General features: G+C 48.3%; 8 protein-coding genes across 8 annotated transcripts; 6 read left to right on the top strand and 2 right to left on the bottom strand.

Annotated features, from left to right (window-relative positions):
* Positions 1–879: 879 nt before the first annotated feature.
* On the bottom strand, positions 880–1564 carry N7462_006134 (uncharacterized protein; the record flags this gene model as incomplete). The annotated part of the gene is made up of 2 exons (XM_057077852.1): positions 880–966; positions 1007–1564. 2 exons carry the CDS (start codon positions 1562–1564, stop codon positions 880–882), a joined length of 645 nt encoding a protein of 214 aa, XP_056933432.1.
* Positions 1565–2125: 561 nt separating this feature from the next.
* N7462_006133 (uncharacterized protein) lies at positions 2126–3010 on the top strand (the record flags this gene model as incomplete). Its single annotated transcript, XM_057077851.1, has 1 exon — positions 2126–3010. The coding sequence occupies one exon, from the start codon at positions 2126–2128 to the stop codon at positions 3008–3010; it is 885 nt and encodes a 294-aa protein (XP_056933431.1).
* A 575-nt stretch (positions 3011–3585) lies between these two features.
* Positions 3586–4015, top strand: N7462_006132 (uncharacterized protein; the record flags this gene model as incomplete). The annotated part of the gene is made up of 2 exons (XM_057077850.1): positions 3586–3641; positions 3706–4015. 2 exons carry the CDS (start codon positions 3586–3588, stop codon positions 4013–4015), a joined length of 366 nt encoding a protein of 121 aa, XP_056933430.1.
* Positions 4016–5049: 1034 nt separating this feature from the next.
* N7462_006131 (ankyrin repeat domain-containing protein) lies at positions 5050–8952 on the top strand (the record flags this gene model as incomplete). The annotated part of the gene is made up of 1 exon (XM_057077849.1): positions 5050–8952. One exon carries the CDS (start codon positions 5050–5052, stop codon positions 8950–8952), a length of 3903 nt encoding a protein of 1300 aa, XP_056933429.1.
* A 1144-nt stretch (positions 8953–10096) lies between these two features.
* N7462_006130 (uncharacterized protein) lies at positions 10097–11350 on the top strand (the record flags this gene model as incomplete). The annotated part of the gene is made up of 2 exons (XM_057077848.1): positions 10097–10198; positions 10262–11350. 2 exons carry the CDS (start codon positions 10097–10099, stop codon positions 11348–11350), a joined length of 1191 nt encoding a protein of 396 aa, XP_056933428.1.
* A 1061-nt stretch (positions 11351–12411) lies between these two features.
* On the top strand, positions 12412–14124 carry N7462_006129 (elongation of very long chain fatty acids protein; the record flags this gene model as incomplete). The annotated part of the gene is made up of 2 exons (XM_057077847.1): positions 12412–13200; positions 13285–14124. 2 exons carry the CDS (start codon positions 12412–12414, stop codon positions 14122–14124), a joined length of 1629 nt encoding a protein of 542 aa, XP_056933427.1.
* An 851-nt stretch (positions 14125–14975) lies between these two features.
* Positions 14976–18348, top strand: N7462_006128 (glycoside hydrolase family 35 protein; the record flags this gene model as incomplete). The annotated part of the gene is made up of 6 exons (XM_057077846.1): positions 14976–15785; positions 15856–16849; positions 16908–17201; positions 17259–17330; positions 17384–17471; positions 17553–18348. 6 exons carry the CDS (start codon positions 14976–14978, stop codon positions 18346–18348), a joined length of 3054 nt encoding a protein of 1017 aa, XP_056933426.1.
* A 320-nt stretch (positions 18349–18668) lies between these two features.
* Positions 18669–20611, bottom strand: N7462_006127 (putative MFS transporter; the record flags this gene model as incomplete). Its single annotated transcript, XM_057077845.1, has 8 exons — positions 18669–18835; positions 18907–19354; positions 19420–19651; positions 19702–19862; positions 19923–20086; positions 20142–20184; positions 20248–20307; positions 20369–20611. The coding sequence occupies 8 exons, from the start codon at positions 20609–20611 to the stop codon at positions 18669–18671; spliced, it is 1518 nt and encodes a 505-aa protein (XP_056933425.1).
* Positions 20612–20989: the final 378 nt, after the last annotated feature.

The following is a 20989-nucleotide window of genomic DNA, read 5'->3' as shown; positions in this document are numbered from 1 at the left end:
TATCAGAGGGAATGACAGGCTTCGGCCTCGGTGTGGGATGGAAGATCGATCGAAAATAAGAAAGCTTAAGAGCCAGTTGAATTTCATCTGCTCTTTCAAAAGATTTCTTAACTCTTTCAATAGATTTTTGGAGATCTTTAGCTTCACGTATCTCTTTCACACTGTCGAGTAATTGTCGAAGTTCTTTTTTTTGATCATCCTTCAAGTTTTTAGGGGATCCGAAGGTACTGAGCTCCCTGACCCGTTGAAGGAGATCAATCTCAGGGTCATTGTTAGGTATACTGTTAGATTTCCCTATATCTTCTGAGATTGTAGCTGTAGTATCTGTTACTATGATACCAGGCGTGCCACGTAAATCAGAAGCTGCCATGGGACTTCCAGGACCTGCCAAATCCAATGATCGATTGGAAGGACTTGGGCTTCTCTTAGGACTAGAACTATGAAGGGACTTTTGAAAAGAGTTTGAACGGCTCCTGTGATCTGAAAAAGAAGATCTTCTAGATATTGGACTGGCCGGTACGCCGAGGGACTTGAACTTGTCCCTTTTGTCTTTGACCATTTGATCCTTGTTGCTTTGGTTTCCCACAAGTTCATCAGCTTGCAGGAGCCGTGGTTCGCCATTGATTTCAGGACCTTGCTCAGAAAGCCTGCCTCGGCTCTGATCCGGATTCCGCTTCCTTTTTTCGACTTCTGTAGTCCCAGGTGATCTGGATCTGCGGTCCTTATTCTGAGGAATCGATAGGCTCTTTAATATATTTTCTTTCTCTGCCTGGTTAGGTACGCCCTGAAAATGATGTACATAAACGGAATGCCCGTCTGCGGTGTCTTTGTCGAGGGCTCTCACCCCTGCTATCCTTTCCGTTCGAGATAATAGAGCTTTCACAATGTCGATTTGGGATTCGTTCCATCGACATTTAGGCCATTCAACAGCACGGTGTAAAGCTGTCCGATCCTTTTCGTCATGTGCTGATAGGGACTGGTCAGGGGCTTTTTTGATCAGACGAACAATAGTCTCGGTATCCAGTTCACTCTTAACCGCTGATAAAACACAGTTTTCGAAGTCCCCTTTCTCTTCCCACCCTAAAATATCTTGAAGCTCAACAGTGGAAATTTCGCTATTCAGAATATCGTTGACAAACCAGCTCATATTGTTTTCAATAGCATGATTCAATGCCCCGCCACGGCTTTCATGCTCTTTCAAAAGATGAGGGAAATCGAGTGCCAGGCACTTGACGAGCCAGGAAAATGATGCTCGTGGTGCTTCACTTTTGACAATTCGATAGAGCATGTTTGTTTGCACCAGTCTGATGTCTTTGATTTCTTTCTTTACATCTTCCCATCGAAGGTTAAAACAACCCTTGTGAGAAGAATATAACCTTTCTAGATCGCCGTCCCCCATTGGATTGACTTTTGAATTAATTTGATTATAGAGCGTATCAAGCTCGTCTATCTTCTTGGATAGATTGCTGGGGTTGTGGTTCGCGGTTTCTTGACCATGATCTCCAGTTTGATTTTGAAGAATCCGCACCAAATCTTGCTCGAGTCCATAATCGTCTTCGGTCATAATTGGTTTCTCTGAATGAAAAGAAGACTCTTTAGATCTCAGTAAGGAATGCATCACTGGGATTATTTGAAACCAATAATTTGGGAGTTATCATTAAACATCAAGGGTATGACCTAGTACCCCGATAAATATGGCAATTTATTCCCAGTTGAGCCTCTTGTCCATAGACCGGAAAGGAGGGGTCGGTATATCAGCTCGATACGAGATGTCAGACAAGCCACCCACTTGCATCAGAGGGGTCAGTGATACCTACCTTGCATAGCATTCGTCAGCTGTAAGCACAAACTGCATGTGCGGAAGAAGCGGCAAACATTTCTTTTTTCATATACTTTGACCAGGGTTTCAGGGTCAATCACCTACTCTAGCGTGTTGCATTGTGGCTCACTTTATCCAGTTCACATATTTGCTAGCCACCAGTTCAAATGACAAGAAAAAAGGCAATGAATCCGCCACACGTTCTCAGATTAAATGAGATGGTGAATACCACAGAATAAGACCCCCGCAGACTGCTGTTTTTGTTGAACCAGCCTGATTTTGTCGGACTTGAAATTTCAAGTCATCATGGAGTACACAATAAATACCAATGAACGCCCTCTCTTTGCCGAGGACTTTCCCATTTTCGAATTTCCCATCTACCCAAAAGGTGACGAAGCTGGATTACGAACAAAAAATGATCCGAATGATCCATACCAACGGCAGTCAATCATTCAACGAAGAGGGCGAGTGGATATTCGCTGCGAGCACAAAGACGTTGCTCACGGATACCTATCCAAAGACTCCGACGACCTCTCCACTCTGATCGTGATTCAGTTTCGCTTTGACCCTAATGGGATCGCTGCACGGATCAAAGAGGCCCACGCGACGATCAAATTTGCCGCCATGAAAAAGGGATCTCCAGACCCAGAGGTGATAGACATGTATCCCAATGGTGGCTTTTTTGTTGCGCCTACGGTGCAAGATGAAAATATTACTCGAACAGTTGGGGCGACCATGGGGGCCAAAGCAGGGGGTTTGGAAATTCGAGGCCAGCTGAAACATCAAAAGACAGTCAATCGCAATGCTCAGAATTTCACTTTCGTGCGGGGATCCATCGATGTTATGCGGGCTTCCGGCAAGCCAAATGCAGTTCGTTGGGACTCGATTGAGAATCCAACCACCAAGACTGGCGTGGTCTGGAGCCTGCAGGGCGCAATCCTACTCAAGCGGGAGACTATGGAGCCATTCAAGGCAATCGTCAGTCTCGACGTATCTGTGGATACCATCAGTTCGATCGACGCTCTGTTCACTAAGGACCGCGAAGAAGACGATGTTTGGTATGATCCGAACAAGCCTCCTACTAACAGACTGCTTAATTACGATGTCGATAATCTGAGTTCTGTGGACTTAGGGTCTCTATCAGATGTCACATTCCGTACAGTACTTGAGGGTGCTATTAAACAAAGATAGGAGTGTCGCTTTTGGAAAGGGTTCATGGATTTCGAATACCGCCAGTCAATACTGAATTCACATTCGACATTCTTTCTACTCCGGTTCATTGCTTGTACCGAGACTTACAGTAGGCATTTCAATTTCAATACAATAAAGCCTTATTTGCCATTATCTCCCAATCAAATGCGGTGTCTTGTGCATGCACGCTGGCGTGGCGCCCCAAATCCCCGCAGCTGCAGTCGCTCGAAGCAGACTCTCGCATGAAGCGTAGACACGTATATCCTTGCTGCAGAAAAACTGCGCTACTGTCTAACAGACACATCAGTGCCTCCGAAATTGGGAAGCCATTCGAAATACTTCGAAGTGTCCAAAGATGATATGCTAAGAAAGGGACGGCTGCCGTATTCTGCAGGGCTTGTCATACAGCTTGCTGACGGAAAGCGGGGAACAGCCGATATGTTGATCAAACCTTCCTTACTTCTCATTATTGTCGTAGTGAACTTTAGTTGCTCGAGACGAGTTCAATATCACTCCAAATGAATATCTATACTGCTCTTATCCGAAATCAAGACTGCAAAAGGTCATAGTCGACCATGGGTTGGTGGGAAATATTGAGCGAGCCAGATAATTCCGAGAAGGAAGCTTTCGAGTATGTATCACTTTTACCTTTTAGCTAACTTGAAGTCAATGAGACTGATTCGCTTTTTTCGAAGCGTCGTTTTGGTCCATGGTCTTTGTCGAAACGCAAAAGCAACATGGGAGTCCATCGATCCGTTCCATTATGGATATGCCAAGTGGTTCAGTGAGCGGGTTAGCCAATCTCGGGTTTTGCAATATAATTATCATCCACTAGACAACGATTCCAACACTTTATGTCTGAACGGAATACGACGAGAAGCCTTGAAATTGCTCGACGCACTTCGATCACTACCTTCTGGTAAAGGCAATCGAGGTCCTCTGGTGTTTATTGGCCATGACATCGGTGCGATTATCATTAAAGAGGTCGGAAATACTGCCTTATAACACGATCGCGATTTATAACAAGTTACAGGCTCTCATACAAGCGGCATTTGGACCCATGAGTCTCCGGTACACTTATTGGCGGACCCATGGAATTGTTAGTATTTCAAGAGCATTTAACCCGCTGCATAGAAAAGCTGAGACACGAAATCCCCCCTACTAATATAATATCACCAGGTATTTCTAGGGTGTCCTCCGCATATATCTTTCTCAGATGACTTGGTCAATTCAATTCTTCTCATGCTCCAGTTGAGTGATATCATTGACATCGAGCCCACAAAACTGCTTGCAGCTGGGCTCGCCGATGCGGTAATTGATATCAATTTGCAATTTTGGGAAACTAAAATTCATCTTTTGGCACTTATCTATGAAAGATATTCATCTCATGATGACTCCCAACAAAGAGTATGAAGCCCTAATACTACAACCCTTTGGAATAAATAGCCATTTATGTTTTGACTTTTCTCCAGATATTTGAAGTGCCGCGAGGAGTTATTCCACTGGCACTGGGTTCCAGTCTGACTGGACATCGAATTATATCGCCTCTTTCTCATCTCGACATCCCACGCGACGTGAGTGATGAAAGCTTACTGAGAGTCGTTTCATCATTGTCACAGGCTGCCGATGGTGGGTTATTACAACAATAAAATCTATTGTATCCAATATTAACTTCCCTAGAACAAAACAGAAGAGCAAGGCAGATCATGGTCTCGAGAGCAACAACTCCATACAATCTCAGTTGGGTGGATTCAGCCAGTGCTAGTCAACTTACTATCAACCGGGGTGTACTAAACCGGAGTCCTCAGTTTCAAAATTGGTACTCATCTCCCGGTCCTGCATTTATTTCTGTCAGAGGTGCATCAGACCCCCACATCGTGGGTTCCGTGGTTCGCGATCATTTAATTTCCCTCAATGGAAGTATAGAAGATCAAAAGGTTAGAATGATACAGTGCTTCACATTCGACAAGAAAGATTGCAGAAGAAATTCCGCGGAAGCTATGATCTGGACTTTCCTTGCTGAATTGTCACATGATATCATGGGTCATGTTGTGACATCTCCAGGGCTTCGCAAACTCACAGCGGATGAGACTATTCCCAATCTAAAAGACCTTTCACTCATTCTTTACGATTTTTTGCAGGCTGAAGCATGTCCAGAGTTGATCTGGCTCTTGATTGATCTCGATCAAGCGGTGATTGCCTACCAGTGGTTTTTGGACATTTTAATGACAATCGCAGATGGCTGGGAATCGAACTTCAAAATCATGGTCGTCGGCAATTTGGAACGTAACCTTATCCAGATTGGTGCCGGATTACAAATTGACTATCTGGAGCCAAATCTCAGCTGCAATGAAGTTCAATTGGAAGAAAAGCCAACACCCATCTCATCAGGTCATCTAGATCAAAATACCTCAAAACCTCTATGTCGCCTATTGGAAACACCTGAGCTCCTTAATCTACAACCAGAATTGAATCAGATCTTCAATGACCTTTCCGATCCTGATTTTCTCCAAGCTTTGCAATCTTGCCTTCCGTCTTTGATCAAAAATAAGGGCGTCAACTACGCCAAGACAGCATTATCGAGGCTTCGATCCGGGTTTTCAGTTACAAGTTTTCTCGATCAGATTATTCAGATAGGATCATTATTAACCACTCAAGACAACACATCCACTGCGGCTCAGGTGCTTGAGACGCTTGAGATGGTAATATTTTCCTTGAGACCTCTGGCTGCTGACGAACTTGTAGACCTAGAGAAAGCCGCAAGACAATGGGACCCCTCTCGTCATGAACGCTCACTGGATCCAAAATCTGTTACTTCCTGGCTCCCTGGAATCCTCATTTTACAAGAAAACGAAGTTCTCTTTTCACATCGATTACTCCGCGACCGCATCTTGTCAGTTGATAGCCCTGTTGCCCATTTCAGGTCTGGGCTTTCTGAGAACCATGAATTTCACAATGGAATTGTGAAATTATGCTTAAGATATCTGAGCTCACCATACGGAGGAGATCGTTTAGCAAGTTATACTTCTCTTGGTCGCCCTTCCAGTGATGTAATGCAACTTACAGGTCCTGAATCGCGACAGAATTTCCTCTCTTATGCGGTAAAATATTGGCCCATACATGCGAAATTAGCGGGACCAAATTTGGAAATTTTTGGTCAGCCTATTCAAGAATTTCTAGGAAACCAGGACCTTCTAAACAAGTGGGCACTCGCCTTTTGGGCCCATCAGGGTCAAGGAAGCGGACATTTGACGGGACCATATGCAATCTTGGCACAACATGGATTGTTGACCATGATCCAGGAAGCAAGCCTCAAGAGTGACCACACTTTTGGGGATGACCAGGATTCTCAACATGCCTTTCTAGCTGCTGCTTCAACTGGAAATGAAGCTATTATTGGCTTCTTGGCCCCAATGGTGAGTCTGAATAGCGAGACATTCAACAGAGCTGCAGTAGCTTTACTGGAATTTGGTATCGACGAATTTGCCATGTCTTCACCTCTGTCTGAGAGAATGGCGTTCCCTAATGATCATGGAACAATGGCCCTCTTGTGTCGTGCAGCATTTCTCGACGAGCATATTCTCATTCATCACGTACTTTCAATTCCACCATCAGAAAATACACAAATCGAGATCAATTTATTTGGCCAGCTTTTGAGTCATGCTTGCCAAGGGGGCAGTGTTCAAACCGTCAAGTTCCTTCTGAAGCACCGTGCACAAGAAATTAGCAACAAGAAGCTTCTCCAAGCAATGGCCCTCACAGTGCCATACAGTCATTTGAGTGTCGCCAAGCTGCTGGCAGAAGAAATAGGTGAAAGAATGAAACAAGAGAGTTTGGACATCGCTCAGGGCGCAGAAGCAGCAGCGACAGATCCCGATAAAGTTGATCTCTTGAGTGGCATTGACATTATCCTGCAACTTGTGATTAGTCGTGGGCATTATAAGATACTCCAAGCTATCTTGGATATTCTTCAGCCCAAAACTTCAATATCTTGTCTTTCTCTACCTTTGCTGAAACGATCGATTTTCTTGGCTAGAGTGAAATGCTTTAACGTCCTCCATGAGATGTTCATAGGCAATCACTTGACGATACACGCCTTTTCTTTCAAGGAAATTATCTCGCTACTTGAAACAGTAGTCCAGAGAGGCGAAGTTTCAATTCTTCGTAATTTGATCAATGTTGGTGTTCCTTTCGACAGAGAATTTTTCAGTGGGTGCTTTGCTGCAGCTATCAACCACCGTTACAAGGCCGCCGATGTGGTTGATCTCTTCATATCTGTGGCCAAAGAAAATCTGGACGAGATCGCATTGATTGATGAGCTCACATTACATCTTGCATCAGCGGTCAAGTCAAATTTGCCAGATATCACGAAATTGTTGATTCAGGGAGGCGCAGACATAGATCGCCACACGCTGATGAGCCACACCAGGACACCTCTTTTCCATGCAGTGTTTGAAGGTCATCTGGAAACAGTTATAATCATTCTTTCTGTCCAACCAAAACCGGATATCAGAAGTAAAGAGCTTCATCCAGATGGCTGGGAACCCATTCATGCAGCGGCCGACAATTTAGAAATATTGCAATTGTTGATTGAAAACAAGGCAGATGTCAATGCGCAAACGACCAACGGGTCTACAGCTCTGTTTCTTGCTGTGAAATGGGGGAAAATTGCTTGTGTGAAAGAGCTACTTCGGCATAAGCCAAGGCTTGATCTTATAGTGGAGGACAATAGCCTCCTTTCTGTTGGCATCGAATACGGATCTGAAATGATCGAATTACTTCTAGACGCCGGCGTATATCCTTGTCACAAAGATGCATTGTACGCCAACTCTTATTTACTGCATGAATGCGTGAAAAACAATATGCTCATCGGTCTACGTCGTCTGCTGCTGTTCACTCTGCCCCTGGATCAAAGGGACGAAGACGGAAGAACGCCGCTCAATTGTCTCCATTCCACAACTAGTGTGGATATTGTAAAGTTATTAGTCCACCGAGGAGCATCTCCAGACACAATTGATTTCTCTGGAGTGTCCGTCCTTTTTAAGGCCGTCGAGTTCGGTCATTTGGCTACTGTCAAATTTCTGTTATCACAAGGGGTGGCTCCCGACGCGCTGGGTGGGCAGAACGAGACTGCGATACACTTTGCATGCATCAATAGCTCATTGGAGATGGTCAGGTTGCTTGTGGAAAATTGCCACTCTCTTGATAAAATCCATGACGGCTCTTATGGCACCGCTTTCCAAGCTGCTTGTCGGAGATACGATGTCGAGTCAAAAAAAGAGCTTTTGACTTATATTCTTGATACGAAAAAGGTGCCAGTTAACCAAACTAGTAAGTGGTGGGGTGGCAACCTACAGATGGCTTGCTTACTGGCCGACACGACCGTAATTCAAAGGCTTCTTGATCGTGGCGAAAGGGCTGATGAGGTCGATCGTTTTCGACGTCAGCCAATTCACTTTGCATCATACCGGACAGCTGAACATGTCAAAATCCTCCGTGGTAAGAATGCAGATATTCTGGCCGAAGACATCATGCACCGATCTGTTCTTCATTTTGCTGTCTCTGGTGGGAATTTGGATCTTATAAAGTATATTCTTGACGAGCATAGAGAGCTGCTTGAACAGGGAGATTGTGACGGCTGGACTCCAATTTTCTGGGCCCTTCGGCCCCGAATGCATTGGGACCTCACCATAACTGGCCGGAAAAAAATAATTGAAGAGCTCATTGAACGTGGAGCCGACCTTGAAAGAGTATCAGCGGAAGGTAAAGAATGGACACTGCGCCAGCTGGCTCAATATTACGGTCTTGATCAATCCGTGGTTGATATGTTTCCCTACAAAGAGGAGTACATCGACGAGCAGAAACTCCCGATCTCTAAAGCCGAGCTTAACTCTGACGGTGGCTATTGTGATGCTTGTCTACTTGTAAGATGTCATATTTAAACATCCTTCGATCTCCTTATCATGCTAATGAATATACGCAGGAGGATATTAGTGTTTGCTGGGATTGCGATCAGTGTGACCTCACACTCTGTTTCAAATGCTATGGGTCAAGCGACATGCTTCATCCCGAGCATACCTTTTCCAAATTTGACGATGGTAGTGTTGATGAGAGCCCCTCGTTGGATACATTGGAAGCTACCATGTGTGAAGTTCTTGGATATACAGAACTCAAAAAGATTCCCGCTGCTACGAATCTTGCATCTAAAGAAAATTTTGAGAAGTTGAGTACACATATTCAAAGCCAAACAAGTGAGCCGGGGTTGTGGAATATCCACTTAATGCGTGAACATGCAAAGCCGAGGAGTTCTCTTTATGATTCCGGCTTGGGCTCTCATCGGCTACTTGAGGTTTCCGAGAAGAGAAAAAGGCAATACGAAGGTGTGGTTGATCTTTTGCAGCCTGGAGCTTTAAGTCGTCGAGGTTCAAAGGCGCTCTTTGCTACTACTCTTGACCCGATTGGATGACCATCGGTCTCTCATGACATGTATGACACCAACATCTTCCGTCTGAGAGTAATTTCAAGCTTTATGCTCTACATATTAACGATAAGAGGTAAGGTAAGGCACGGTCTATTTCTTGAAGGTGCAAGAACAATTCGATGTCGTTCCCATCAACTTTACTCACCCAATGCATCACTGCGGATGTTTCTGCCATATTTTTAAATGAAGAGGAGAGAATACGTATGAGACAGCAGTAAATCTATGTACAGGCATAATTCTATTCAGATAATGCAGCATGCCAAGAAAGATTAGTATGTGGACGCTTCATCGCAGAAGTTCATCACTTCGCCGTCGCTTGGGAACAGGCCGTACCCGCAAAAAGGCTCTATTCTGGGAGACATTAACAGCATAATTTAAATTTCTATATCTTGAAGGTCTACTTTACTCCTTCCTAGCTCGCTTTTCATGACTTTTCAACTATTTGAGACGCAAATGCAGAGTAACCAAGGTCCGTGCATGTATTACTACTAAAACCAACGAAACTCACCGCTTCCAATAGAAATACACGTGATTTGTGGAGTTCCTGCGGGGCGTCGTCATCGCCGACTCGCTCATCACAGCTCCTCAACTCCCTTGCAGCGATCATGAGTGGGTTCAGAAATGTTATGAAAGAGGGCTGGAACCCTAAAGGCAAAGATGGCAAAAAGGAAAGCTGGAGGGGAGATTTCAAGGGCATCAACCAAGTGGTAGGTGCAACAAGACATATCAAGCTACAGACACAAGGCTCGGACACTAATGCTGCATGACAGGCGGGATGGATGGGCAAAGGGAAAGACCCCAATGCTGAGCAAACCGAGCATGTCTCACAACCACTGTCATCTCTGAAGGATCCGGCATCTTTTGGGCCCCCGCCGAAACATATCAACTACCACGGTGCAGCTGCGCTGCCGAATGAGACCACCCCGGATCGACGTGGCCTCGGTGCTCCGTTATCTCAGACTCAAATCCAGCAACAGAATGTTCATCAGCAACAGGCAGTGGAGACGGTGCAAGAGGAGTTTGAAAAGCCCAAGCCACCACCAGTCCCTTACCGTGTGAATACTACTGGGCTATCTACGAACACCCTCCCATCGCCGCCAGTGCGACGCCTCGATTCCCCGAGCTCGGCGTCTGCCTCCCTTGCGTCCAAGCCAAAACCTCAACTTCCGCCCCGACTTCCGCCCCGCACCGACTCCCCCGCATCAAATTCTCCTTCCCCGCCGCCAGCCTATTCTGCTACAGCAGCTACTCCTCCTCTTCCATCCGCCTCCCAAGGATATATCAACCAAGAGGCCACATCGCGTCTTGCAAGCGCCGGCGTTTCGGTTCCCGCACTCGGGATTGGCGAGGCAAATGCTTCATCCCGTGCATCTGCGGGCATACATGGTACCGATGTCAACGAACTACAATCTCGCTTCTCGCAGATGGGAACCGGTGTGAAATCCGCTTCTGCAGCTCCCAGCCCACCCGTTCAAACCGCCTCCGGCTATACCGGCTATGCCGGGGTTGGAGACCCTCTTCCTCCGCCTCTCACATTCCGCCAGCGCCATGCAGACAAGATTGATGCGGGCAAGGAGAGACTGGGTGGGATGACTTCGCGCATCAACACCTTCGTTGAGGACCGCAAGTTCTCAGCCGCCGCCAATAAACGGATCCCGCGGCCTCCTGGTCCTAACTCCCCTGTTGCCCGTTCCCCGGCTCAACCAAGTCCTCCGTTAGAAACACAGGCCCAACGCAAGAAACCTCCCCCGCCGCCCCCCAAACGGGAGGATATGCGCGCGCCTCCCGCCAACGCATCGCCAGTGGCTTCGGCATCCTCCACGCCGCCGCCAGTGCCGCTCAATACGAAACCTCGTTGATCGAGGCTCTCTTGTGCTAATACGACTGTGTAACACGGCTGGAAATCAATAAAGAGATTAGGTAGCAATCTAGGAATGAAGAGCATAGGTCATTTCTTGCGTAACATGTCGTATGTTCTTGTGCTACACTAGCTTGAAATCAAATCTTACCAAATCAATCTCATTCTACGAGTCGCGTTGCTGGATGCAGCACCACGCGGCCTCGGCCGCATGTGAAGGCTCCGGTTGGCCGGCGTCCTCTGCGATCTCATTGATTCGATTGCCCGAGCTGTTGGGGAGATCTACTCGAAATATGAAGGGGCTTCATTGGTCCCAACAATAAACGATGAATGATGGGGCAGCACACGAGCCCCTGCGTGCATGATGAACGATAGATAATATGCCCCGAAATCCATGCGATCAGGCTTATAGTTCCGTACATCCCCTTCTCAATCCAGCTTAGGTCAGCGCAGGCTGAGTCAGACAAGGCGGTGCGAACCGGTATTTTGCAAAAAGACGTTGAGGCGGATTAGTCACAGTCTTGGGCGGTGTAGCGGGTGTCGCGTGTGGCGGTCGCGTGCGTGGGCGTTTAATCTTGAGCTTGAGGACTCGAGAGTCGAAGTATAAAACTCAGGTTCAACGACCCTTCAACGCGGGCATCCATGGGTGATTGCGAGTGATGACAGTATGAAGATCATCTGGGTGTCGCTAGCCCACTCACGGTGATGGGCGAGCCCATGGTCCAAACATGTTCCAGCGCCAACTTTTTGGGCACAGCGATCAACCGAGGTCCCCCGAATTCCCCAATTCCCAACAAACGCAAGGCTCCACTTCCCAGTCAAGTTCAGTTGAGCGTGCTGATAAGTCGTCTTTATCTGCGCGGTGGAGCCCCTTTCGTAGCCCACGACTGATTAGGAAGTGGTCCTCACGCTACTTTTTTTTTCTTTTGCTCATCGCCCTCTCCACATTTTCTCTGACTTCAAGCTGCTCTTCTCCTGAAGTTGTGAGGTGCCTCCGCCTGGTGTACCGGTGTCGCTCTCTATCTAGCTATTCTCAATCTCGCTCTGGCCGTGGGTTTCACCATGTACGACTTCAACGTGCCTACGGAGTTTGGCTCGGCCACCATCCGCATTGGCCTGCCCCCGGCGTCCCTGCTCAACTTCCCTCCCAACGAACTCCCCGAAACCATTCCTGCGCCCCATGTCGCAGAGCCTACCTGGAAGCAGCCTTTTAACATCCCTAACGACCTGTATAATCGGCTTCTGGATGTGCGCTTCCCCATCACCATTGCCAGCGTGTATGCTATCACCGTAATTTTGGTGAATCGCATCAACAAGAGCCGCGGCTACAAGCCCTATGGATTCAGTCACTCGCGTCTCTTCAAGCTCTTCGTCGTCTTGCACAATGTCTTCCTCGCCGTTTATTCCGCCTGGACCTTCGTCGGCATGTTCCAGGCCTTTACTGGCTCCTTCCCGGACCGTGGTCACCCCAACGGGTTCGCTGGCGTCGTCGACTCGCTCTGCAAGATCAATGGTCCTCGCGGCTACGGCAATGCTGCGACCTATAGTCCTATCACCAACGAGTGGTCTATTCCGAACCCTGACTTGAAGCTGGCCGGGGGGGTGCCTGACTCGACCGATGTGGGCCGTCTCTGGAACGGCGGTCTGGCCTATTTTGGTTGGATTTTCTATCTGTCCAAGTTCTATGAAGTCGTGGATACCGCGATCATCCTGGCCAAGGGCAAGAAGAGCTCCACCCTGCAAACATACCACCACGCCGGTGCCATGATGTGCATGTGGGCTGGTATTCGCTATATGGCCGCGCCCATCTGGATCTTTGCGCTGGTCAACTCTGCCATTCATGCGATGATGGTATGTATCAATCAACATTCGCACCTTTCCATTTCCAGTGTTGGATATATCAAATTTCGGTAGCTAACGCAATGACTTTTTCAGTACACCTACTATACTCTCACTGCTCTGCGCATCCGCGTTCCTACCGCGATCAAGCGTAGCTTGACTACCATGCAGATCACCCAGTTTGTCTTCGGCACCAACATGGCCGCTGCCTACCTTTTCGTCCACTACACCATTCCTTATCCTGTAGGGAGCTCCGTCCTGCATCACTTGTCAAAGGTCGCCCCTGCTATTGCTACTGCGACTGCAGAGACCGGCACTCTCCCTTGGCTGAAGAAGCTGGCTTTCCGTGCTGCCGGTGCCGAGGGTCTCGCTGAGAACGTTGGTGGTGCTGTCGCTGCCCCTCAGACCGGATACACCCAGGAGATGGTGACCTGCATGGACACCACTGGCCAGGCCTTCGCCATCTGGCTTAATGTCTCTTATCTCTTGCCCCTCACATATTTGTTCGCGCGCTTCTTTGTCCGCTCCTACCTGAGCCGCAAGGACACCGGCGTCAAGCAGTCGACCCACATGGAAGCAGCCGAGAAGGCCGGCATCGATGCTCTCAAGGGCTTGAGCCGTGAGATTCACAAAGCCGCGATCGAGGGTGAAAACAGTGAGGTCACTGACGATGAAGTTGTCAAGGCTCACGTCCAGAAAGTCACCGAGCAAGTCACTCCCCAAGATTCGCCTGTGCGGACACGCTCTTCTGCTGCCAACAAGGCCAAGGCTGCTGCTGCGGCCGCAGCCAGTCGTTCAGAGTCAGACGAGGGCTTCTCAAAGGTTCCTGCGAAGAAGGGAGCTAAGAAGCAGACCAAGGCGGAGCGGGAAACCAGTTCAACGGGCCCAGAGACGAAAGGACAGAATCCGTTCGGCGTTCTGGATAGCAATACTTGATTCGGTTTTGTGAAGAGTTGACAATCGATTTTTCGGCATAAAAAGTTTTGGAGTCTTGGGAGTTCAGCGCAATATCCACTTTCCTTTTTGACTACGCGGATGTGACATGATACGCTCTGTCCTGATTTGCTGTTTTCACCGCCGATTTCACCACCGATTCCTGGCCCCCCAGCCAGCGAATTGACTTACGAGCCGGTCACCACAAAGTGGGAAACTTCCTCCGTTCATACTATCTCGGATCGGAGCAGTGGGGGCTTACTTCCGCATGGCTTTGAGCAAGCTGGCTTCGAGAAACCAGGTATTGTCCGTGGGAAGTCAATCGCGTCGAGGGGAATTGTGATTTAGAATACTTCAGAGCCAGTCAGCGCTTGAGACATTTGGCTCTCTGGATATTATTGCGACGCCTTGTGGCATCTTATAGATTACAGGCACCGCTAGGATGTATATTATCATTATAATCGGGAATCCCAATTAGTGAAGTTTTCCAACTCGAGTTTTGATTGATGCGGCCATTTATACTTCTCCACTTTTACTGGCCAGCTCAATGGAGGAAAAATACCCCCGCAAGTCTTCTATGCAGCCCCTCGCGCGGGGTCCTCTTAGTACATCCGTCGCACGCCAAACCTTCGCTTAGAACCCTGTAAATGAGCCTGCCTACAAGCTAGCCCATTGAGAACAATCAGGCTAGATCCAATTTAACTCACCCCGCAACTTTCTCCGGAGGTGAAATTGAAGCACCGAAACAGACTCCATCTGGGGATATAAATGAGAAAACCCTTCAAAATGTCGGATGCGTCTAGTCGCGATACACATACCTCCGGCCTCTCGGCAGCAGCCCGAGTTGCTCCAAGATGGCGAAATTTTCACGTCTGCTATACGGACTATGGATAGTCTTCTCTTGCTTGAAGAATTTCTCGCTGGCCGAGACCCAAGCAACAACGGATTGGCCACTTCAGGATGACGGTCTCAATAAAGTCGTCCAATGGGATCATTATAGTTTCCAGGTGAACGGACAACGCATTTTCATCTTTTCTGGCGAGTTTCACTACTGGCGTATTCCGGTTCCCGGCTTGTGGAGAGATATTCTCGAGAAGATCAAAGCTGCTGGCTTCACGGGCTTTGCTTTCTATTCTAGCTGGGCGTACCATGCACCCAACAACCACACTCTCGACTTCACCACCGGTGCTCACGATTTCAGTCCGCTCTTTACCTTGGCCAAAGAATTGGGCCTGTACATCATTGTGCGCCCGGGGCCCTATGTCAACGCCGAAGCCAGTGCTGGCGGCTTCCCACTTTGGTTGACAACCGGTGACTATGGTACCTTACGGAACAATGACACTCGATACACGGCCGCGTGGACCCCATATTTTAGCAAGATGGCTCAGATCACCAGTGGCTATCAGGTCACCAATGGAGAGAATGCCATTGTCTACCAAATTGAGAATGAATATGGGCAGCAATGGATCGGGAGTGCTTCGGAGCGGGTGCCGAACGAAACCGCAATCGCCTACATGGAGCTTCTCGAAGCCAATGCAAGGGCCAATGGCATCACCGTCCCTCTTACGGCGAACGACCCAAACATGAACTCCCACTCCTGGGGCAGTGACTGGTCCGATGAAGGGGGCAATGTTGATGTTGCGGGTGTGGACTCATATCCTTCGGTCGGTGCTTCTTTTCGCGTAGCAAAATTAACAGTATATGAGATCAAATCTGACTGACGGGTGAATACAGTGCTGGACCTGTGACCTGACTCAGTGCACCTCCACCAATGGTGAATATGTGGCATTCCAGGTCTTGGACTACTATGACTACTTTGCCGAATCCCAGCCCTCCATGCCGAACTTCATGCCCGAATTCCAAGGAGGCTCGTACAACCCCTGGGGTGGACCCGAGGGCGGTTGTCCCGATGACATCAATCAAGATTTTGCAAACTTGTTCTACCGATGGAACATTGGACAGCGTGTAACCGCCATGAGTCTATACATGCTGTTCGGCGGGACGAATTGGGGCTCTATTGCCGCGCCAGTGACTGCGAGTAGCTATGACTACTCGGCACCTATCTCCGAGGACCGCTCGATCGGATCCAAGTATTATGAGACGAAACTGTTGGCGCTGTTCACACGCTCTGCAAAGGATTTGACCATGACTGATCTGATTGGCAATGGCACTCAGTATACGGACAACTCGTTGGCGCGGGCATATGAGCTGCGGAACCCAGATACAAATGCTGGATTCTATGCAACTTTCCACACAAATACGTCTACCTCGACGAACGAGGCCTTCCATCTCAAGATCAACACTTCTGCTGGAAAATTGACTGTCCCCAGGCACGGCGGTGTTATCCGCCTTAATGGACATCAATCCAAGATTCTTGTCACCGACTTTAGCTTCGGATCGAAAACACTTCTCTACTCAACAGCTGAGGTTTTGACTTACTCCGTCTCGAATAAAATACCTACTCTAGCCCTGTGGGTTCCCACTGGCGAGTCTGGCGAGTTCAATATCAAGGGGGCGAAGCGTGGATCGATCAAGAAATGCCAGGGATGTTCGGGTGTGAAGTTCATCAAGGAAAACGGTGGTCTCACCGTCACTTTTACCCAATCTTCCGGGATGAGTGTGCTGGAGATCGACGACTTCTATGTCATTCTTCTTGATCGGACTGCTGCGTACAAGTTCTGGGCCCCTGCTTTGACTAATGATCCATTTGTCCCAGAGACAGAGAGCGGTACGCTTGTCTGCCCTACCCTAATACTACTTTAATTCCATGCTGACAACTTCCCCAGTACTCATTCAGGGTCCCTACCTTGTCCGCGGAGCCACTCTGTCTGGATCCAAGCTTGCTGTCACAGGTGATGTTGTTAATGCCACTACATTAGAAGTCTTTGCACCAAAGGATGTCAACAAACTCACTTGGAACGGAAAGTCAGTGCAGGCCAAGCGCACTGGGTACGGCAGTCTTCAAGCCTCGATCTCAGCCGCTAAATCTGTCACTCTGCCTGCTTTTGGATCATGGAAGTCAAAGGACAGTCTTCCAGAGCGTTATGCATCATACGATGACTCTGGGGCTGCGTGGGTTGGTTAGTACTTCATTTCCAAATTCTTTTGCTACTCGACGAAACGTGCTAATTTCTCAGACGCCAACCATATGACAACCTTAAATCCGAGGACTCCAACAACTCTCCCTGTCTTGTACGCCGACGAATATGGTTAGTGAATTCCTCTCAAATGGGTGAGAGTACCAAATTTAACAAGGCTACAGGGTTCCATAACGGCATCCGAATCTGGCGTGGCTACTTCAGCGGCTCTGCAACTGGGGCTTTTCTGAACGTCCAGGGAGGATCGGCATTGTAAGCTCGATACCATTTTTCGCATCTTGCTTCTGGTTGTCACTTTTTTTTTAAGATGAATTTAATCTAATTACAATCTAGTGGTTGGTCTGCCTATCTCAATGGCCAGTTCCTTGGTTCCTATCTCGGTGATGCAACCGCCGAACAGGCAAACCTGACACTATCCTTCTCCAATGCCACCCTCAGCACCACCAAGCCCAACGTCCTCGTCGTCATCCACGATGACACCGGACATGACGAGACAAGTGGCGCGCTGAATCCCCGTGGAATTCTCGAGTCTCGCCTCCTCGGATCTACGAGTGGTTTCTCCCAATGGCGTCTCGCTGGTACAGCAGGCGGCGAGTCTAATATAGATGCCGTGCGCGGCGTCTTCAATGAAGACGGACTCTATGGCGAGCGTGTCGGATGGCATCTCCCTGGCTACGACGATTCAGCCTGGTCCAGCACCTCCAGCACCAAGCGCGCGAGCTCTTCAAGCTCCACGCTTAGCATGACAGGTGCGACTGTGCGCTTTTTCCGAACCACAGTCGCCCTGGAAATTCGCGAGGAGACCGACGTCTCCATCTCCTTCGTGCTCTCCGTTCCAACGGGAGCGACAACAGCGTATCGGGCGCAATTGTTCGTCAACGGCTACCAATACGGTCGCTTTAACCCGTACGTTGGGAATCAACTCGTGTACCCCGTCCCGGCTGGGATTCTAAACTATAGCGGAGAGAATACGATTGCAGTCGCTTTATGGGCACAGACGGAGGAAGGAGCAAGTATTGAGGTTGGGTGGCGTGTCAATTACGTTGCTGATAGTTCGTTGAATGTTGCCAGTATTGATGGGACAGAGTTGAGGCCTGAGTGGACCAAGGAGCGGGAGCAGTACGCATGAGAAAAAAGAAACCATCGATATTCCATTTGATAGAGGTACACAGATGATCGGCTCTAGATATAATAGTTCATAGGGCCAGAGGGTGGGAGATTTTCGAATTTCGATGCATCATGCCATTCATTATTTTAGGTTCCTTCTAGCTTGTTGGTGTGATGGGAGAGACTCATAAGAGGGGTGATATTGAGCCAATGGCAAAAGAAAAATACAATCATGATCATGAATCAACCCAGAGAACCAAGCTCTTAAGTCGAAGAAATATGCAAGTACAGGCATGCGAGGCCAGTGACAGTCAGTACAAGAACGTCACTTTATGAAACGTTTTAAACCAAGAACCTGAAGCCACGGCTGCTGGCTTGGCCAGGAACAGCACCCTCAACATGTTCGCCACGGTCAAGCTTCTTGTTCAGACGAACGAGAATGAAGCGGAGAACGGTCGCAGAGATAATAGCGATGAAAGCAGTAGCGCAGTTGACAGCCATGGCGGGAACTAAATTCAGGAATTCAATAGTTAGTTTCGGCTCCAGCGGGAAAAAATAAAGGATCTTCGTAAAAACCTACCAAAACGCGGCGCATCGCTGTCGGGATACATATAACTGGCATAGATACTACTGCAGTTGCTAACACAGTTGATAGCAGCGAGTGCAGCGGCACGCTTCGATGCAGGACGGGGCAGGGTACTTGAGATCCAACCCAGAGCAACAACGTAGCCGGAATAGAATGATGGCACCATAAGCATCATGGAGACATAGCGGGGTGCGGTGCTAGTCGTAGCAGCAGCAATAATAAAAGCTGCGACGGAGATGTACAGCGGTAGGGTGATATGGAAGTATCGCTCGCCGGTGCGATCAGAATGCCAGGCATTGGCGAACGCACAAATCACAGCCAGGCAATAGGGCGGAGCAGTGAGGAGGAGGGTGGTGATGCTGTCATACTTGAGAGTCTCGACGACAGTGGGGAAGAAATTCGTCACAGAGGCGGAGGAAACAATGCATAAGATCATAAGCATCTAATCAAGAGAAAAAGTATGTTAGTTGACAATGTCGATATATGGATTTTGTATGCTGGGCTTACCAAAACCCAGGTCTTGATATCGGTGAAAGCCAGCTTCGCACCGTGCAGGAAAGACTGCTGCTCGCTGTCAACCCAATCATCCTCGCCAATGTCTTCCTCCAAACGCCATGCAGCCAACTGCTTCTCTTCCTCACTGAGCCAGCTAGTCGTACGGGGGAAATTAGGCAGGATGAAGATAGCGATGAAGGCAACGACGATTGTGATAGCACCCTCAATGATAAACAGCCAACGCCTAGAGAAAATTAATGATCAATCTTCCGGCATGTTGGGAAGAAAACTTACCAAGCACGAAGGCCTCGTTTGTGATCCATGTTTCCGGTAATACCAGCGGCGATCAATCCAGAGAAAGCGCCTGACAGGAGAGAGCCGGAATAAAGAGCTGCAGTACGGAAACCAAGCTCCTTGCGAGTGTACCAAGCACTGAGGAAGTACAGACAGCCAGGCTGAGGAAAGCTAGGTCAGAATTCTTTTTCTTTCTTTCAGAGTGTGGGAAAAGGGCATACGAAGTAGGCGGCTTCAACGAAACCAAGGAAAAATCGAATAACCACAAGACCGGCATAGTTTTGAGCACATGCCGTGAGGGTTGAGATGACACCCCAAAGCATCATAGCAGTGGGCAGGTAAATAGCAGGCTTTCCGAACTTGTTGAGCAGCAGGTTCGAAGGGACTATACGAAGTTAGTTGGCTCGGTCATGGATGAGCTCTCAGAAATGGGCACTCACTCTGCATCAACAGATAACCCACAAACAGAATGCTAACGCAGGTCTATAACATAGAATGTCAGAATTTCGATCGCCAGTTGGCAAGAGTAATGAAGCTCAAGAATACCAAATATTGGTTCCCAACGAGACCCAAGTCATCCTCCAAACCCGCAAGACGAGCAGCAGCCTAACTCAGACTTAATCAGTTATCATCCTATATATCACAAGAAATACAGTGACAAACGAACGATATTGTTCCGGTCCAGGTAGTTCAGAATGTACATGATGATAATCATGGGCAATAGACGAATATCGATCTTCCGCACCAGAGCCTTCTCGGCCTTCTCGCGCTCCTCAGGGGAGAGACCGGCCACATAGGCTGGGGCTTCTTTCTTGGGATTGGGTTTATCGGCATTGGCGACGATTTCGACGTTGTCTACATAAGACTTGTCGATATCGGCCACCTCGAGATCCTGCGAGGCACGAGACATTTTGATCAAAGGAGTCTAGCCGTCCGTGAGGGTATAAATTGGTGGAAACAAGTGAAGTCGGGTTAAGAAGAGCACCGGAAGAGGCTAACCAGCAACCAAGGGCGCTAAATATAGGAAGTCCACCACGAGATAAGAGGATGCCAGCACAAGCAAGGGGTGAAGTGAGAGAAGAAGAAAAAAAGGCGAGACCACTAGGAGGACAGGAATGGGGTGGAAGGAGGAGAAAAGGAGGGATATCGTAAATTAAAAAGAATTCCAGTCAGGTCTAAAGGTTGGGGAATGGAGACTTTTCAGCGCCCAGGAGCACATTAGCTTTTTGTGGGAGGACCGCGAGATGTGGCGTCGATCAGGCCAATCCTGAGATTAAGAGACGCAGAA

This window comes from Penicillium macrosclerotiorum (assembly GCF_028827735.1).
Source record: "Penicillium macrosclerotiorum strain IBT 26536 chromosome Unknown utg000006l_segment0_segment0, whole genome shotgun sequence".
Taxonomy (NCBI): domain Eukaryota; kingdom Fungi; phylum Ascomycota; class Eurotiomycetes; order Eurotiales; family Aspergillaceae; genus Penicillium; species Penicillium macrosclerotiorum.
This window is presented reverse-complemented; position numbering and strand designations above follow the sequence as displayed.